The sequence below is a fragment of the Muscardinus avellanarius genome (assembly GCF_963383645.1).
Source record: "Muscardinus avellanarius genome assembly, chromosome: 19".
NCBI classification, from domain to species: domain Eukaryota; kingdom Metazoa; phylum Chordata; class Mammalia; order Rodentia; family Gliridae; genus Muscardinus; species Muscardinus avellanarius.
In genome coordinates this window covers 4906369-4927356 of record NC_137805.1, presented here as the reverse complement: position 1 = coordinate 4927356, position 20988 = coordinate 4906369, and the positions used below count along the sequence as shown (strand labels likewise).

Below are 20988 nucleotides of genomic sequence, written 5' to 3'. Positions count from 1 at the left end.
CTCACTAGGCAGCTGAGGCTGTCTGCAAACCGTGATCCTCTGGTCTCAGCCTCCCGATTGCTGGGGTTACAAGCGTGTGCTACTATACCCAGCTACGTGATCCTCTGGTCTCAGCCTCCCGATTGCTGGGGTTACAAGCGTGTGCTACTATACCCAGCTAATTCCCTTCTCTATAGATTATGAAATAAAGCAATCTTTATACATCCTTTTATGAAATAGGTCTATTAATAAAATATTAGTATTGTACTGGATGAAAGCAAACAGAAAGAGGCTTTTATTTTGACAAACATAAGTCAACCCTTCTCAGATAAAATGGTCTTATACACTACACTCACAGAAGTTCAACTCACTAGATAACAAATAGATATCAGTCTGGGTGAGTATTTGATTTAAAAAGAAGCAATAAACTCCAGTCATGTCCTGTTTAATGGTAGGAATACATTTGGAAAAACTCCTTGTTAGGTAGTTTTATCATAGAGTAAACATCATAGAATATACTTAGGCAAACCGATAAGTCTAGGACATCAGCAGGCAATATAAGGGACCACTGTCATATACATGGTCTGTTGTTGACCAAAATGTCATTATGTGAGGCATGACTGTATTCTTTATTACATTTATTTACTAATGATTCAATATGTGTCAGTTTATATCAGAAGTTTCTTGACTCAGTATTTCCTAAAATGTAAAGTAAATCATTTCCTTTAGAAGAGAGGCTGCCTAACTTCATAGCTTTTCAACTGAGGTACTTTCATGCCAAGTAAATGTCATATGCCACAGCTGTTTCTAAAAATTATGTGAACAAGAATATGAGACCAATATAAAATAAAACCCACAAACTATGTATTTTACTCCCAGACTCAAGCATCGTAAGTGCAGAGAAGCCAAGCAACTTCAGAATCAGTATGTGGACACCTATGTGGTGGCTGTGGCTCACCGAGGGATATGCACCACAGGTGCAAGGCACACAAGGGCAAAGCCTGCGGCAGCCCAGAAGACCCACACCCGCAGGCAGGGCGTGCGGGAGACCCTGGAGATGAACCAGGTGGGCTTGTGAGCTGGACGGCTGCCTCTGCCATCAAACACACGTGGAGGCTTTCCAGGGGCTAATCTCATGTTGACTGTCCTTTATCCATTCTAATACTTCCTGTAGAATGGTCCCTCTATATTAACTTACCAGCTTCACTCTCATTTTCTCTTCCTAATCCCTAGGAAGGGATATTTCTTTCTCAATTATTCATTATGGGCAATTTTTTTAAGTAAAAGTTTTTTTTTTTTCCTACTTTCCCTTGCTATATTATTACCAAAAAAGAAAAGAAAAAGAAAGAAAGAAAATTGGCTGTCTTTCTTTGGAGTTGCTGGTCTTAATCTGTATAAAGATCATAGAGCGACTACCCAAAATAGGTGAAAAAAAAAATACAAAAACTCATCCATACCAATATGGACTTAGCTGGCTAAGGGCTTCTGCAGTGGCTTCAAGGTTTTCGGGTTATGACCCAGCTTTTCCCGCTTACCTTGGCTTTCCCATCCTGGGCTGACATATATCCAACACACATGCTCTCCGTCGTGTGGCTCCACAGAAATTCCACTTCGTGAAAGAGAACACAAATAGGCACATTCAGATCACACATGGAAAATAAATCTCTGCTTTTTAATAGAACAGTTAAAGATAGCTTTTTATTTAACACACTCAGTTCCCCACTTTCCATTCACTCCTTCATAAATGTCAAGATGATTTAGTATTCAAACTGTGTAATGCCATTAACTGTGAAATGAAAAATGTATTTCTTTCTTGTCAAAACTTATGATTATTACATGTAAAATAAATGCTTGTCTGTTGGAAACTTATAACATTAAACACACATACACTCATATATACTGTATGCAATTGCAATGATTTAGTTAATGTAATATTCCATAGCCTTTTTTTTTTTTTTTTTGTAGTGCTGGGGATGGAACCCAGGGGCATTCTACCTTTGAGCTACACCCCCAGCCCTGTTTTATCTTTCTTTCTTTCTTTCTTTCTTTCTTTCTTTCTTTCTTTCTTTCTTTCTTTCTTTCTTTCTTTCTTTTGAGGTACTGGGGATGGAACCCAGGGGCATTCTACTTCTGAGCTACACCCCCCAGCCCTATTTTGTATTCTTTATTTTGAAACAGGGTCTCAATGAGTTGCAAAGGGCCTCACTAAGTAGCTAAGGCTGGCCATGAACTGTGATCCTCCTGTCTCAGCCTCCCTAATGCTGGAATGACAAGCATGCGCCACCACACCTGGAGCATGGCTTCTTTTAAAGCATACACACACACACGTACACACGCATACACACACGCGCACGCACACACACACACACACACACACACACACCTACAAACATACACAGAGCAGGTTTTGGTTTCTAAATATCATTCTCCAAGAAAAGAAAGCAGGATTCCTTGGAGAAATGTCCATTACAAAGTGAGGACAGAGGAGATGTGAAATGAATCTGGACACCTTGTGCCAGAAAGTAAACAAATACTCAAAGAATGGGGGCTTATCATAAAGAACTAGGGGTCAGCCTAAAGGGCTCCTGCTGACCACATCTGTGTCTATCAAAATAAATGAGAGCAATGTATTGCCACCACTGAACAAAATAAGAACCAAAGAGCCTATGTGAATCCAAAAAAATAAACGAAGAAGTGGCAGAGAAGACAAGCTTTTCCTTGAAGCAGAAAGCCAACAAATACGTATAGAAGAAATAATCAGAGTCAGAAGTATGGTTGCTAAAACTAGTGTCTCTAAAATTCTTAAAACATTCTCATAAACATAAATTGGGAAAGTGTGGAAGTTCACTGTAAAAAACATGATGGATTTCAATTTTATTTAATTATCAAGTTAACTTGATCAATTAAGGCACAAATCAAGATCATGTGACTTTTCGCTGAGGGTAGCAAGTTCAAGGCCAGCCTCAGGGAAGCTCTCAGCAACTCAGTGAAACCCTGATTTAAGATTAAAAATTAAAGTAGGGCAGAGGGAGAATGACTGTGGGTTCAATCCCCAGTAACACACACACACACACACACACACACACACACACACACACACACACGGCATGTGCCTTTTAACAAGACACCTTGAAACACTTCTGTGGTGTTCTTCTAAAAATGCCTATTTGGAACTGAATGAGGAAACAATAAACAACCTGACATAGCAATACCCTATACAGTAACTCGTCTGAACTCCTCAAAAATGTCAAAGTCAAGTATCACAAAGTAAACTTAGAAAATGTTTCTGCTTAAAGGAGGCCCAACACTAAACGCAGCATGTCATCCTGGACTGGGGTGATGCATAAGATATTATATTAGAATGGACATTACTGAGACAATTGCCAGACTAAAAAATGGTTGAACAGTGTCTCATCAATCAATAACAAACGTTAGGATTGTGATATTTGTATTATGATTTTGTAGAAGGAGGGCCTTTTGTTCTTATAAAATACACACAAATAGCGGGTGTGATGGCACACGCTTGTAATCCCCGCGTTCGGGAGGTGGAGACAGGAGGATCGCACTGGTTCAAAGCCAGCCGCGCTGGCTTAAGAGACCCTGTTTCCAAATACTTTTTAAAAAAGTATAAAATAGGTCTGGGAGTGTAGCCCGGAGGTAGAAGGGTTTCCAGGAACCCCAGTACACCAAAACAAAACGAAACAAAACAAAACATTAAGTATCAGTAATAAAGGAGTTTGATATCTCTGCCTTGCTCTTAAAATAGTTCCAGGGAACGCATGCACACACGCGTGTGTACAGAGAAGGGAAAGAGAGAGCAAGGATGGGAAAATATATATATATAGGGAAGTAAAAACAACAGGTGAATATGGGAGAAGGAATCATGTGCTCCTTCTACTATTCTCGAAGTTTTTCTGTAAGAGATTATATCTAAATAAAGTGTTATGAAAAGAAAAATTCAAACATACAAGAACACACATAAAATTGCCAACTTCAATTGCATATTTTTTAAATTGTGAATTTTTAAAGCCTTCATGCACTTTTCCAACAAAATAAAATGACATTGCTCAACACTAAGCCCCTGCTATCCCAGGCCATCCATCTGTTTCTATCTCTGAGCTAATTATGCCTGAAGACAAGTGTTTGAGTTGAGACACAACTGTGGGATGAGCGGTCCTCCACTTGAAGGCTTTGCCAGACATGTGGGGAGAAACAGCAGCAAGGGGCAAACTGAGCTCCTCAGACCGGTGGCTCATTCCCTTGTCATTAATTAATGATCAAACCTGCCAACCTGCTCGGCAGACACTCGGCTGAAGAGTGCAGGAAGACAGCATCACGCAATGAAACAACTTCTCTCCACCAGATGTTTTTTCTTCCACACACATCTGCTTTGAACTTCAAAAATCTTGATGTTCAGAGCAGAGTCTGGGATAGTCTACACTGCTTAACAGAGCAAAACCACCGAAGTTCCCCCAAAAGTAGAAGCAGTAAATTATATTTAAATGCAAAGTTAAGGCATTTCTGAAATTGTAATTTATGATTTTGTTCCAAATATTAAGGTGAAAACTGCTCAGGAATGAGATTAAAAAAAAAAAGAAGAAGAAGAAGAAGAAGAAGAAAGGAAAAGAAAAACCAGCCAACCAACAAAAAAACAAACCCTGGAAGTAAAGGCAATTTAATCATGAGAGTGAAGGATAAAACATTTTGCTTTACTTTTGTGTGTAGCGGGAAGGACTAGGGTGGAACCCAAGAATTTTCTACCTCTGAACTATACTCCCAGACATATTTTATTTGGAAACAGGGTCTCACTAAATTGTGGAGAGCCTCAATAAGTAGTGGAGGTTGGCCTTGAACCTGTGTGATCCTCCTGTCTCTCTCCCAAGTACTAGGATGACAAGCGTGCACCACCATGCCTGGATGTGCTTTACTTTTTAAAAGATCATTTTAAAATTTATTATTCTCCATAAAAATTGTACTCTTTCAGAAAATGTTATATGTAGACTTATATGTAGTCTATAGATTTATGAAAAAGATTAACTTCTTTAAATTATCATTCTTATATTGAAGAGTTTTTGATAAGTTTCTAAATATAGAATTTAGGAGTTCTTAAAGAAAGTAACTCACTGTTTAGAAATTCACTTTTTACTGTTTATTACTCCCCCAAAGGTGGTACATTATGCCAACACGTTATTTCATACAGGCAATTCAAATCAGTATACAGTGATGAGGCTAGCTTGAGAGACTCAAAGAATTGTCTGATTGGAATTACAGCATGTTTTCAGAAGAAATTGTCTTATTATTTCCAGTGCATGTATAATGCAATTTAATTTGAAAAGTTAATTCTTGATAGAGGACATCAGGGAAGCAGAAGCGAGAAACTAACTAGTAGATCATTTAAGCCCAGCAGTAATCTTCCCTAGAAGAATCCAGCAAAGCAGAGATGGGGAATGGAGGCTCAGAGAAGGGATGTGGATTGGATTAGGCCATTCAGTAAGTGCATAAACTGGAAACCAAGCTGTATTCCTGGATCCCAAGACCTGTGTTCTATTACTTTGAAATTAAGTACTTATAATTAAAATCACATATTAAGAAGATTAACTTCCTTACAAATGCCAAAAGACCACAAAATACCAAATCACTCTTTAAACATTTTAAGTATTGCCCCCCTTTGCTACTGGGGATTGAACAGTGGGGCATTCTACCTACCTCTGAGCTACATCCCTAGCCCTATTTTATTTTGAAACAGGTTCTCACTAAGTTGCAGAGGGCCTTGCTAAGTTGTCAAGGCTGGCTGTGAACCTGCAATCCTCTTGTTTCAGCCTCTCAAGTACTGGGATTATAGGCATATACCACCATGCCCAACAACATTTTAAGTATATCTTAAGGGAAACTTTTAAAAACCTAGCCTTATAAGGTACTAAGATCAATATATTTAACTCTATTACTTCAAGATCAATGACAAATTTGGGGAATTATTTGCAATTTATAGCACAAAGAACTTATTTTCAAATCTATAAATATCTGCTCCAAATCAATACAATAAATAAATATCCAAAGAAAAATAAGAAGTCAGAGGTTCTCCTTAATATGCTGAAGCTAGGGAGAAAAGAGGTCATAGGAGGAACTCTAGATGAAGAAGGAGAGTCTGTAGCTGAGCAAATAAAGGCCACCTAACTGAAGGGATAGGAGGGAGGAAGAGGGAAATTCCCTAATGTACATTAGATACATTCACAAACATATCAAAGTCAATCATTAAGCCAAACATGAGAAACACAGAAGAGGGAGGGGATGGGTTGGGAATTGGAATTAAAAAAAAAAAAAAAAGATCTGGGCATGGCAGCGCACTCTTGTAATCCCCGCGCTTGGGAGGCGGAGACAGGAGGATTGCGCAGGTTTAAAGCCAACCGCATTGGCTTAAGAGACCCTGTTTCCAAATTTAAAAAAAAGTATAAAAAAGGTCTGGGAGTATAGCCTGGAAGTAGAAGTGTTTTCAGGGACCCCAGTACCACCAAAAAAAAAAAAATATATATATATATATATATATATGTATATATATATATATATATATATATATATATATATATATATATATATTAACCAAAGGGAATATGACTAAAACAGGAAAAGATGTTCTAGTAAAAATAAATAAATAAAAAAAAATTATAGTTACAAGATAAAATTATTCAACTATCAGGCATCATATCCAAAGTCTTGAAATAATATTGTGTTAGTTGAGTGGGAGAAGATGGCAGTCTCCTGTAATGACAGCGAGATTAGAGCCATTTTAGAAATACGGTCTCATGTTCATGGGAGTTATGCTCTGTAAGGCTATAATAAAAATGCAATCAGCAAAGACTGAGCCACTGCTCTTAGAGGAGATTCACACAGGTCCCTGTGGGCGCCTGGTCACGTTTTCAAGACTTATCAGTTAAGTTAGTAAGTTTATTATAAACTTACTTTATGTTTGTTTCTGCTTAAAGAAACCTTCTTTAGCATATCTATCTATCTATATAGATAGATATAGATATATGTATCTATATCTCTCTCTATATATACACATACATACATGTTATTAATTTAATGCAGTACTTCTTTGTAATAAAACACTAGCCAATAAGGGTTTAACATTTTCTTGGCCCTATAGAATGTATCTACAAATTTCTTTGGCTCTCAAAAGTCTTCCAACAACACTGTTCACTATGCTTTTTTTTTTTTTTTTTTTTTAGTTGGTGATCATTTCATGAATTTATGAATTTAGCCGCTTTCCCATCCTTTCTATATCTTCACATACAGATGTTACTTTAGCACTTTCTAAAGCAGCCTCACATACAGACTGGTGAATTTCTTCTTCATTCCTCTAAATGTACCATATCATTCATTCCCTAACAATGACCCCATAGCAACAGCACGAAAACTTGTGCCTGAAAGAAGCTTATCCAACAAGGACGTACATTTTTCTCTCTAAGATATCACCATTTTTTCACACTTTGAAACACTATCAACACGTTAACACTATGTGTATGGGCCTTTAAAAAAAACAAATCATCAACAAAAAGCACAAAAATGTAAAAAAAAATATGGCACTAAAGAGACCATGAAAAGGACAGGTTTACAGTATAAAAGTCTAAGCAAGAAGGCAGAAGGTTATCTTGTTCAACTTTGCTGGGAATATATATAGCAGATGACTCAAAATTTTCAACATTTTAAAACAAAATGACTATGAATATGTTGACAATACTGATTTTCTGGTTACAGATAAATTTTGGCAAGTGGGAAAAATAACAAATTTGGAATTTAGGATCAATGAGGATTAACTATTTTTATTAAAATTACACATGGACCTTTGATGTAGAAATTTTACTCCTAAGAATTTATTCTGCAAATATGCTCTTAATATTTAAAAAGCCTTTTCTTGAAGCAGTTTAAATTAGCAAAAAACTAGATACAGATTAATAGCTTACTGGTGGAGAGAGGTATGAATAACTGGTGCTTTATATACTTAGTATGCAAGAACTAAAAAGAAATAAGCTCTAAGTAACTGATATGGAACTGTCTATACTGTTTTTCAAAAAATTAAAATGATATACAGAGAACTCAAGAAACTCAGCACTAAGAAATTAAACAACCCAGTCAAAAAATGGGTAAGTGAATTAAATGAACACTTCATGAAAGAAGAAATTCAAATGGCCAATAAATGCATGAAAAAATGCTCAACATCATTGGCAATCAGAAAGATGCAAATGAAAACTACCCTGAGATTTCACCTAACTCCAACTAGAACGTCAACCATTCAAAACACAAACAACAACAAATGCTGGTGAGGATGTGGAGAAGTGGGAACCCTAAAACATTGTTGGTGGGATTGCAAATTAGTGCAACCACTTTGGAAAACAGTATGGAGAATCCTCAGAAGAATGGGAACAAATCTACCATTTGATCCAGCAATAGCACTTCTGGGTATTTACCCAAAAGAAAGGAAACCAAACTACCAAACTAATGCATGTGTATCTATGTTCATAGCTGCACAATTCACCATAGCCAAACTATGGATCCAGCCAAGATGTCCATCAACAGATGAATGGATTACAAAATTGTGGGATATGTACATAATGGAATTTTACTAAGCCATAAAGAAAAATACAATTATATCATTTACAGGGAAATGGATGGAAATGGAGGACATTATGCTAAGTGAGATTAGTTAATCACAAAAAGAAGAAATCAGATGCTTTCCCTAATATGCGAAAGCTAAGGAGATGGGTAATAGGAGGAAGTCTAGATGAAGGAGATCCTAGAGGAGCAAATAAGGCGACCTAACTGAGGGGATGGGAGGGGGGAAGACTGAAACTCTCTAAAGCACTTTAACAAACATATCAAAGTCAATCACTAAGCCAAGCAGGGAAGGAGGGACGGGGAGGGAATGGAGTGGGGACTGGGTAAGGACTAATTGGGTGATATGTGTATATATGTCTATACAAGTCTTTTAACCCATTAAGATGTATGACTATAATGCACCAATAAAAAATTAAAAAAATAAAACTCCATACGTTGCCACTTCATAGATCATTTATAACTGAAATAATATTTCACAAAATAATATTTGTTCTCTTACTTGCATTGATTCTACAGGGCTCTTTATCTCTGCTCATTGCATTTAAAAGATTCTGCTTGTGACTCACTAAATTGACACTAGAACTCATTAATGTGTCATAATGCAGTTTGAAAAAACACTAATCACAAGATAAAGTGTTTATCTAAAAGAACAAGGAGGAAGTAGGAAATTATGTATGGGGACAGCACTGCCATTTTTAGTGTAGAAAAAAAATGGAAATGGACCATATATAAACCTGTTCATAACTACATGAGGCCTCTCCGGGAGAATATCTTAGAAACTGGCAAGAATGGTCGCTACTGAAGAGGGAACTAGCGACCAAGGGACTTGAGTGGCAGCCAGCCCATTTTTCCTTACATATTCCTTCTGAAATTTCTGCATTTTTTTCCTGTTTTAATTTATCCTTTTTTATTTTTATTTTTATTTATTTATTTATTTTTTTGGTGGTACTGGGGATGGAACCCTTCTCCGGGCTACACTCCCAGATCTATTTTATATTTTAATTTGAAAACAGGGTCTCTTAAGCCAGCAAGGCTGGCTTCAAACCTGCACAGTCCTTCTGTCTCCACCTCCCAAGCGCGGGGATTACAAGTGTGCACCACCATGCCCGTCATTAATTTATTTTCCTTTTTAAAAAAATGTTCTCAGGATTGATTACCCTCTTAATCCATATTACTATGAAAATTTAATTTCTTCTGTTTATATGATGATACTTCAAATAACTGAAATTTAATGTAATATTTCCACATATTTTCAATTATCCATTATGAAAGTGCTTTATAATGTGATTCTCATCTAAGGTTTCCGAAATGTTTATCTCAGACTACCTAAAACATAACTAAATCTTATAAAGGTGATAAATATATCTGTACTTAGAGGAAGCATTGCTATGGTCAAAGAACAATCAAAACAAACAAAATACCTGATAATTCCCCAAACTAATTTTCCATTAGAAATAAAAACGTCAAAGTAATTGTTGTAGAAAATGAATAGCAAACATCTATCTCAAAATTGCAGTTTAATTTCACAAAAAACTGTCAAAATTATTTTTTAAATTTTTTATTGGTGCATTATAGTCATACATCCTATTGGGGTAAAAAACTTGTGTGTACATACACATCACCGATTTAGCCCCTACCCAATTCCTACCCCATTCCCTCCCCGTCCCTCCTTCCCTTGCTTTGCGTAGCGGTTGACTTCGATATGTTTAAGTACATTGAGTGTTTTAGAGAATTTCCTTCTTCTCCCCTCCCATCCCCTCATTTAGGTTGTCTTGTTTGCTCCTCTATAGGATTTCCTTTTTCATCTAGAGTTCCTCCTATGACCAATTTCTCCTTACCATTCACATATTAGGGAAAGCATTGGATTTCTTCTTTGTGTCATAAACTAATCTCACTTAGCATAATGTCCTCCAGTTCCACCCATTTCCCTATAAATGATGTAATTGAGTTTTTTTTTAATGGCTGAGTAAAATTCCATTGTGTACATATCCCACAGTTTTGTAATCCATTCATCTGTTGATGGACATCTTGGCTGGTTCCATAGTTTGGCTATGGTGAATTGTGCAGCTATGAACATAGATACACATGCATTAGTTTGGTATTTTGGTTTCCTTTCTTTTGAGTAGATACCCAGAAGTGGTATTGCTGGATCAAATGGTAGATTTGTTCCCATTCTTCTGAGGATTTTCCATACTGTTTTCCAAAGTGGTTGCACTAATTTGCAATCCCACCAACAATGTTTTAGGGTTCCCACTTCTCCACATCCTCACCAGCATTTGTTGTTGTTTGTGTTTTGAATGGTTGCCGTTCTAGTTGGAGTTAGGTGAAATCTCGAGGTAGTTTTGATTTGCATCTCTCTGATTGCCAATGATGTTGAGCATTTTTTCATGCATTTATTGGGCCATTTGAATTTCTTCTTTCGCGAAGTGTCTAGTTCGCTTGCCCATTTTGTTATTGGATGCTGTGTTTTTTTTAGTGTTGAGTACTTGAGTTCTTTGTATATTCTAGATATTAGTCCTTTATCAGAGGGATAGGTGGCAAAAATCTCCCATTCTGTTGGCTCTCGGTTGAGGTTCTTGACAGTTTTCTTTGCTGAACAGAAGCTCTTCAGTTTCATGCAATCCCATGTATTGATTCGCCATTTAATTTGTTGTGCCTTTGGGGTCTTGTTGAGAAAGTGTTTATCTTTGCCTATCTGTTGCAGTGTTGGACCTATGCCCTCTTCAAGGATCTTCAATGTCTCTGGTTTGATTTCCAAGCCTTTGATCCATCTTGAATTGACTCTTGTGCAGGGTGAGAAAGTAGGATTACTTTCCAATTTTCTGCATATGGTTAACCATTTGTTGAAGAGGCTATCTTTTTTCCAGTGTATGTTTTTGGCCCCTTTGTCAAAAATCAATTGGCTGAAAGTGTGTGGACTTGTTTCTGGGTCTTCTATTCTGCTCCATTGGTCTATGTATCTGTTTTTTTTTTTTTTTTTTTTTTTTTTTTTTTTTTTGCCAGTACCATGCTGTTTTTATTACAATGGCTTTGTAGTATAAAGTCCGGTATTGTGATTCCCCCTGCATGGTTTTTGTTGCTGAGAACTACTTTGGCTATTCTGGGCTTTTTGTTATTCCAAATAAATTTAAGAACTGATTTTTCTATGTCTGTGAGGAATGATCTTGGTAGTTTAATGGGCATTGCTTTAAATCTGTAGATCACTTTTGGAAGGATGGCCATTTTAATGATATTTATTCTGCCAATACATGAACGTGGAAGATCTTTCCATCGTCTAAGATCTTCTTTGATTTCTTTTTTTCAGTGTTTTATAATTTTCTTTGTAGAGATCTTTTACCTCCTTGGTTAAGTTTATTCCTAAGTATTTTATTTTTTTGTGGGGAATCCTGAGTAGAAGTGTTTTCTGAATTTCTTTTTTCAGTGGATTTATGGTTGGTGTACAGGAAAGCTTCTGATTTTTTGAGATCAATTTTGTATCCAGACACTTTGCTGAATTTGTTGATCAGTTCTATAAGCCTTTTGGTTGAGTTTGTTGGGTTTTCTAAATCTAGTATCATGTCATCTGATAATAGTTAAAGTGTGAGTTCTTTTCCTATTTGTACTCCTTTGATTTCCTTTTCTTGCCTTATTGCTCTGGCTTGAGTCTCTAGTAATATATTGAAGAGAAGTGGTGATAATGGACATCCTTGTCTTGTTCCTGTTTTTAGGGGGAATTCTTGAAGTTTTTTCCCCATTGAATATGATGTTGGTGGTGGGCTTATTGTAGACTGCCTTTATGATGTTAATATATGTTCTTTTATTCCAATTCTCTGCAGTGTTTTTATCATAAGTGGATGTTGGATTTTATCAAATGCTTTTTCAGCATCTATTGAAATGATCATGTGATTTTTGTCTTTGATTCTGTTTATATGATGAATTACATGGATTGATTTTCGTATGTTGAACCAGCTCAAAATCATTTAGTTATTAGGTAAGTCCTGCTTTATAATTACAATGCAGCGAAGAATAAATACAAATTTTGCTAAAATACAGTTACAAAGAGAAAAATTAATATTTCAGTAAAAGTAGTATTTCTCACCACTGCCGATATCTAGAACTCTACGGCTTATTTCCTGAGTTGGGGGACTATATTGTGGCATACTGTATTAAAAAGTGATTTTAATTATATAACAAATCTGGGAAATGCAACTTGACAGTGCTGGGCTTTTCCTCATGTACTTTTTACATGCAAGGGACTATAAATTCAGGCAACAAGCAGGGTAAACGAATGGCCTGCAGTGACACGTCTGCACCTGTGAAAGGGCTGGCTGTAACGGTCTTTGGTGTGGTCAGGTCCAAGGTTATTTCTGTGTAAAGAAGCTCCTGGCCTTTTGGTAATGACCATTTTCCTTTGGTAGCAGCCAGTGACTGTTTACAACCTCCACTATTGATTCAAAAAGACATATGTGTTTTAGAAGTCCAAAGCCCAGGGATTCATGAGGGTATTAGAAATACATCATGAGAAGATCTGCATCAGAAAACACTATGCCTATGCCAAAATAAACTCCTGAATAGGTTCAGCACATGGAAAATGGACTCTGGAATTTGGCACCAAGTGACTTCTCAATGTGTCATGCCACAGAAGCATGATGTGAAAAAATGCCCATACTATGATACTGTGGAAATGCCAGAGAATGGGTTAGAAGGAGATGAGCTATGCATGTGCTCCTCAAGAATGACAGGTTCATGGAACCACAGGGACATTCTGAAAGGATCTGTACCTCATCTTAAAAGTCCCAGCTTTTCAGAAAGCTGTGTTTAAATGCTTTGGAAAAAGAGAGTTCACCCTTGAGTGCAATGCCCAAGAGCAGTTTGACGTCAATGTTAGAGGTGCCTATTGAACGAGGCGGCCCTGAGCTGCTGTGCAAGGTTTTGCCTCCCAGTGGCATCTAAATCACCAACCTCACTGATTCATACTGTAGCTACGAGCTACCCTTTGCATGATGTTTCTTCTCCCAGGACAACTCCTCTTTCAATATCATCCACAATAACATCATGTTTAAGTTAAATAAAATAAATTTTTCTTACCAGGTTGCAAACAAGTTTTTTCTATCCAAATGAATTCTCTCCTTTCTGACCAAAGGAGCCCTTGGCCACCCCGTATTTTAAGAAAAAATATTGTCCTCCAATTGTTAACAATCCCCAGATGCACTGGCTCCTGCACCCAGTTAAAACCTCACTGCTTGGCTTCACATCTCAGACTTTCTTACAAGGAAAACAGAACTCTAAAATCAGAACCTTCTTGGGCTGGGAAGCTGCCAAATTAGCTGCCGCTCCTTAGCCTCAGGTCGAATGGCATACCCTTGGACATTTTGCACAGCACCTAAGTTATTCTTTATTGAATAAAAAGGTCATTTTTTAAAATGGGAAGGAGGAGGAACTGTAAACAAGAGCCTCTCTTATCTCTACAGGTTTTCCCACTGGTCGTTAGGTTCTCCCAGAAGAGAATTCATTGTTTCACAAAAATAATGAACAAAAATGCTTTACTCTTCTCAAATGGAATCCTTAAGATTCAGAGAATGCATGTCTCATTATGATCATGAAGTAACTGAGTTGGCATGCTGGACTGAAAAACTTTCACCACTGAACTGTCTTAGGAGTAATGGAGATAGGGTTCTATAGAATCCTAGTTACATGAAGCCAAGAAAATAATCATTTCCTCGAAAGAATTTCCCTTGAAAACAAGGCTCACTTAGATTTGTTCAAGACTCTTTAAAGAAAAATGCTGGTTGAAAAAAGAGGGAAGTAGGGTCAAACAGTAACACAAGCCCTGAAGGACATCTTAATTCTCTTCCTGTTTTATCATGTTATTGTGTTAGACACTGCTGGAAGTAGGGGGCCATAGGGTGGGACTTGAAAGTTCTCTGTCGAACACAAAACCATTCAGTAAAATAAGTTTTACTGAAACATGATTTTATTCATTTGACTTTTTCTTAGGATTTATATCATGCTAGAGTGATTTCTATTACCCTTTAGGCAGATAAAAATTGACTATAAAACTTACCAAAATGTTTTCCTGGGAGTTTTAGAAGAACCACCAGTAAGAATTACATAATCCCTAGAAGGTTATTTTTAAACCTTTATATTCTATATTTCAAATGGAAAATTTTGTAGCCAAAAAACAAAGCAAATTTTTAGTTAGATAATAGCTAGAACTATACTTTTCATCATGGAAAAGAAAATTACAGCTGAAATGCTACATCTTAAATAGTGTATTCGAAATATCTAAAGGAAGAAATGTCCAATTATAAACAAAGCAATAGATGATAGCTACTTGTAATCAACAGCTTAGTGTCTTGAAAACAAAAACTATTTCTAGAAATATGAACCCCACTACCTCAAAGATTAATGTTATTCAGTCATCGAAAAGTTTGTCTTTTGGTTCTTAGATAAGAGTGAAAAATGCCAGCCTATCACTTAAAACTGGAGCAAAGATATAACAATCCCAAAACTTTGCTGAGACACTGAACAAATGACTTTCTATCACAGAAGCTCATTGTATCCTCAAATAAAGCACAGTTTTAATTTCAATTTTCAGGTAAATTATTAACATCCAAAAAGCATCCATAAGGCCTCTTTCATTGAACAAGCCTAAAAGCGATGTTGCCTTTTCTTTGACGGCTGGTTTGATGCTGTGAGCCCTGCAGAAATGCCTCGTCAGAAGTGCTCGCAGTGGTGTGTGCCCTGTGGTGGGAACAAGTGAGACCGCTGGTGCCCTGAGGAAGAAGCTCCTTTGAAGTGAATGTGTTTATATGTGCTCGCCAAATTTTTAATGCCAGTAAAACTGAAAGGCGGTTGGAATTTTAACTTACAGTAAAATGACCTTTTATCTTTTTAATGTTCCAGGAAGCATCAATTCAATCTAACTTTTTTTTTTAAACCACAGCATGCTTTGGTAACAGCAAAAACAACAACAAAAAGTACTCAATAAAAGAACTTTGTCCGTTCTGAAGGGGAGTGTGGACACTCCATTTAAGTTCTTACTGGCAACTAAAGAATAGTTTTACTTGATAAAGTTAAGCCTAAAATGATAAAGAAGCTCACCAACCTTTCAGGTAATTATGAAAGAGACTTGAAAAATTATCATAGAATAAACCATGTATTATTTATATAAAGTTTGAAATCAAGCAATGCTAACCAGCATATCTTTTTGGAATACATAGAAATGTGAAAAACCCAGGGGTAAATTAATATAAAGGATGGCGGAAATAAAGTAGTAAGATCGGAGAGGCCCACAAGGGGGTTCAAAGATAGGGGTAATGGGCAATTTCTTCAACTGGGTGGCAGGTCCACAGGTGTCCATTTTACTATTATCCTTTATAACTTAAAATTTATGATGTATTTCTTTTAAAATATATGAAAGATTTCATACTAAAAGATGAAAAAAAGACAACAGAAAAAGGGGTAGCTGGGCAAATGGAAGTAGTATCATATACCAAACTTAATTATCAGCATCATAAACATTCCCAGATAGAAGAAATCTTGAAGTTATTTTTGGAGTAAGGTGGGGTAAACTTAATGGCAAAGTAACAATTAGCATGTGTGCTCATCAGGTAATTGGGCTCTGGGTAAATCGGGCCTAAAATCTGTTAGGTTGAAGGCCTCCAACACAAACTTGGACCAAAGGCCACTGGCCAAATACACAAACTCTTTCTACTCCTAAGAAGCCCCTGTGCATCTGTCCTGCATTGCTGGAGATTCTCAGATATACAGTCTGTTTCTCATTTGCCTTAATGCTCACTGTTTCCTACTAGCCTCTGCAAGACAGGAACCCCTGAACTTCACAAGGTCAAACAGGCTGCAGTCTACATGCCAGGTACAGGGTACAAAAGAAGAACTGGACCCTGTGCTAAGAATGGGTGTTCATAGCTGGGTGTGGTGGTGCACGCTTGTAATCGCAGCATTGGGGAGGCTGAGACCTAGAGGATCACGGTTCGCGGACAGCCTCAGCTACTTAGTGAGGCCCTCTGCAACTCAGTGAGACCCGGTTTCAAAATAAAGAATAAGAAAAATAGGGCAGGGGGTGTAGCTCGGAGGTCAAATGCCCCTGGGTTCCATCCCCAGACCCGAAAAAAAAAAAAAAAAAGAATGGGTGTTCATGCCATATATTTGCATGTATTTTAATTACCTGATTCTAATCACAACCTTAAAATGGCAAAGAACTCACTGTTTCCATAGGAAGGCTCAACACGTCTTTGTGCATTTCTTAACTTTACCATACACAGCAGACTCAATAAAGTACTTCTGAAGAGGCCTGGAGAGCGCGAGCAATTATACTTCAGCAGGTAAAAATATATTGGCTGCTTTTTTCCCCCCCTCTAAAAACAGAGAGAAAATTAATTCTTTTCAGCTGTTTCATCCAGGAACAAGCATTTGCTTTGTGTTAAGTTTGCGATGTGTAGGCTGGGCTTCACCAGCATCTCATGATCTGGGGAGGAAGGAGCAGCAGGGACAAGCGTCTCAAACATGTTCCTGTCCAAACACGCTTGTGCAGGCTGCTCACAGAGAGGTCTTCTGAGACCCACTTAAACTGTCTCCAGCTCTTCTTGTTCCCTAACATTCTTTACCCAAATTTCTGACCCATGTTGTTCAAGAGCATTATGAGGATATTTCATGAGACATTTCATTTTTCTGGGAGAGGAGTCAACTTTTAAAAAATGCTCTGCTTGATAATCAATAAGAAACCTCTACTTGACACTTAATTCATGTGTCTAACAATGACTGGAATCCAAGTATACGAGGTGAGTGCAGGGTTCAACATGACACAATGTCTGCCCTCAAATGACTCAAGGTCTGCTGGTGTAATTCTCAAAAGAGTTTTTTTTTTTAATTGCTGCATACTAATTATATAGAATTGTGAGTTTCGTTGTGACATACTTGTATATACATAAAAACATAATTTAATCACTTTCACTCCACAATACCTCTTCCACCTTCCTTCCTCCCTCCCCCAACCCTCTTTCTCTACCCTGATGGTCTTCCTTCTATATTCATGGTATCCATCTTTTTTCTGTTTTCTCCCCTTAGCTTCTACATGCATGAGAAAAATATGATAATTTTCTGAATCTGACTTATTTCACTCAATATTATGATTTCCGGTTCCATTTATTTTCTTAAAAATGACCTAATTTTGTCCTTCTTTATGGCTGAGTAAAACTCCATTGTGTATATATATATATATATATATATATATATATATATATATATTGCATTTTTTTTTGTGTGTGTGTGTGTGTGTGGTACTAGGGATGGAACTCAGGGGCATTCTATGGCCCAGCTATACCCCCAACCCTATTTTTCATTTTTTATTTTGAAACAGGGTCTCACTGAGTAGCAAAGGGCCTCACTAAGTAGCTGAGGCTGTCCGAGAAACGCGATCCATTTTCTTAATTCATTCATCTGTTGACCAATAGCTAAGCTGAACCCCTAAATTGGCTATTATGAATTAAGCTGTGATAAATAACCATGAGTATCTCTAAAATATGCTGACTTAAATTCTCCTAGACAAATACTATGGAGTGGTACTGCTAGCTCATAGAGTAGTTCTATTTTAGTTTTATGAGGAACCTCTATACTAATTCCCATAGTGGCTATATCAATTTATTGCATTCCTATCAAGAGCACCTGAGAGTTCCTTTTTACTTATACAGTACTGGTACAGCCACTATGGAGATCAGTAGGATCCTCAAAGACTGGGAATGGAATATGACCTAGCTATACCACTCCATCTCTTGGTATTTTTCCAAAAGAACTGGTAAGAATACTATAGTGATACAGGCACATCTATGTTTATAGCAGCACAATTCACAATACCCAAGTTATTATATTAACCTAAGTGTCCAACAACAGACGAATGGAAAATGTGATACAGATACACAACAGAGTTTTACTCAGCCATGAAGAACAAAATTATGTCATCTGCAGAAAAATAGAGAATATCATACTAAGTGAGATAATCAGGCTCAGAAAATAAAGGTTGAATGTTTTCTCTCTTATGTTGAAGCTGGGAAGAAAAAGAGAAAGAAAGAAAATGGACCTTATGAAAATTAGGAAAGAGACCAGTAGAGTAGTAAAAGGAGTCAGGAGAGGGAGAGAAAGAGGGAAGGGGAGGGATGGGAAGGAAACAGACCACATAGTGTTGTGTGCATAAGTGAAAGCTTCCCTGTGAATCTATCAGGTACAATTATGATGCACCAATAATTCTTTTTTTTTTTTTTTTTTTTGGTGGTACTGGGGATGGAACCCAGAGGCCTTCTACCTCCAGCCTACACTCCCAGACCTATTTTTTATACTTTATTTGGAAACAGGGTCTCTTAAGCCAGCTGAGGCTGGCTTCAAATCTATGCGATCTTCCTGTTTCAGCCTCCCAAGCATGGGGATTATACCAGTAAAAATTTTTAAATGTTACTTAAATGTTTAAATAATTGAATACCCAGCAGTTTTGAAATTTGATTTGCTTTGGAAAAAAGAACATACTCAATCTTTCATCAAAAAAAGAACTATGTGTGTTTTGTCAAGTGTGCTTCTCAAAGCAGAATACTATGTGGGTAATAACTTCCTAGGTTAAAAAAAAAAAAAAAAACTTTCCCCTGCACCTCACCGGCATTAACTGGTGTAAATTTCTGTATTTTGATGACTGCCTTCATGATTGCCATTCTAACTGGGGATGGAATCCCAGTGTAGTTTCTATTTGCATTTATTTGATAAACATTCTGAGAATGTCTGTTCAGTTTATTTTCCCATTTATTGAGTGGGATTTTTTTTTTTTTTAGTTTTTTAAAATATATATCCTGGAAATTAATCCTCTCAGAATAGGCAAAGCTTTTCTCCCATTTGGTAGGTTGTATCTTCACTCTAGCTGTTTCCTTTTCTGTGTGGAAGCACATGTGTGTGCAAGCATGTGTGGTATACTGGGGATTAAACCCAGAGGCATTCTATCTCTAACCCTATTTTATTTTAATTTTCAAACAAGTTCTCACTAAGTTGCATAGGGTCTTACAATATTGCTGAGGCTGGCCACAAACCTGTGATCCTCCTGTCTCAGCCTCCCACATACAGACATCTACCAAGAAGCCCGGCTATGCAGACGCTTTTTAATTTGATGCCACCCCATTTGTTAATTCTTGCTCTTATTCCCTGAGCTCTAGGGGCCCTATCAGGAAACGTTGCCTTGCACCAATATGTTGAAGTGATTCTTTGATTTCTTCTTTTAACAATTGCAAAGTTTCTTGATGTCACTTTGAGTTGACTTTTGCACGTGGTGAGAGATTGGGTCAAGTTTCAGTCTCCATCATACAGATACCCAATTTTCCCAATAACATTTGTTGAAGAGGCTCTCTTTTCTCCAATGCATGTTTTTGGCACCCTTGTCAAGAATCAAATTACTGTAGCTGTGTTGTAAGTTTATCTCTATTTCTTTTATTCTATTCCACTGGTCTACATGTCTATTTTTATGCCAGATATAATACTGAAGTGTGCACTGAGATCAGATGAGGGAAGGGTTTTTCCTATCAAGTTAAGAGGTTCCTATCTATCCAGGAGGGAACTGACCAACAGAGGCAGGGTATGTATATGTGTGTATGTCCTGGTGGGATATTAAAAGTAGGGAGCATGACATGTGGAATCTAAAAACCTTGATCTCATAGACGTCGAGAGCAGAATAGTGGGTAAGCAGAGGCAATGGAGAAAAGTGCAGTTGGGAGGACAGGGAAAGTTGGTCAATGGACAAGATATTACCATTAGACAGAGGAAAGAAGATCTGGTGCTCTGTCGCACAATATGGTAAATATAAAAAAAGTATATGCAAAAGTAATGCACTACATTATTAAAAGTAATGCACTACATTTTTTTTTTGTTCATACGGAAGATTACTTAGGGGCATTCTACTTCCAAGCTACACTCCCAGCCCTTTTAATTTATTTATTTTTTATTTAGAAACAGTCTCGCTAAGTTGCTGAGGGTCTTTGCTAAGTTGCTCAGTATGGCCTTGAACCTGGGATCCATTTATCTCAGCCTCCCAAGTACTGGGATTACAGGCTTGTGCAGCCATGCCCCGCATGCACTGGGTATTATAGGGTAGCTAGAAGGAAGGATTCTGAATGTTTTCAACAGAAAGAAATAATAAAAGTTAAAGGTGACAGATAGGCTAAATATGATTTGACCACTATTCAAATATACAGGAAGACTGAAACATCATCTTGTATCCCATAAATATGTATAATTGTTATGTGACAATCAAAACTTTATAAAGTAAAAAGCAGCTTGGCGTGGTGGCGCACGCTTGGTAATCCCCGCGCTTGGGAGGCGGAGACAGGAGGATCGCACAGGTTCAAAACCAGCCGCGCTGGCTTAAGAGAC

The 20988-nt window shown here is 37.2% G+C and overlaps 1 protein-coding gene across 3 annotated transcripts in view; it reads right to left on the bottom strand.

The window, feature by feature from the left end:
* Positions 1–20988, bottom strand: part of TASP1 (taspase 1) — a gene marked incomplete at both ends in the record, with an annotated part of 259575 nt that overhangs the window by 36617 nt on the left and 201970 nt on the right. For all 3 annotated transcript variants that reach the window (XM_080716070.1, XM_080716071.1, XM_080716072.1), the window contains one exon: positions 1515–1588. In XM_080716070.1, coding sequence (XP_080572196.1) covers positions 1515–1588 — 74 coding nt within the window. The remainder of the gene's footprint in view (positions 1–1514; positions 1589–20988) is intronic.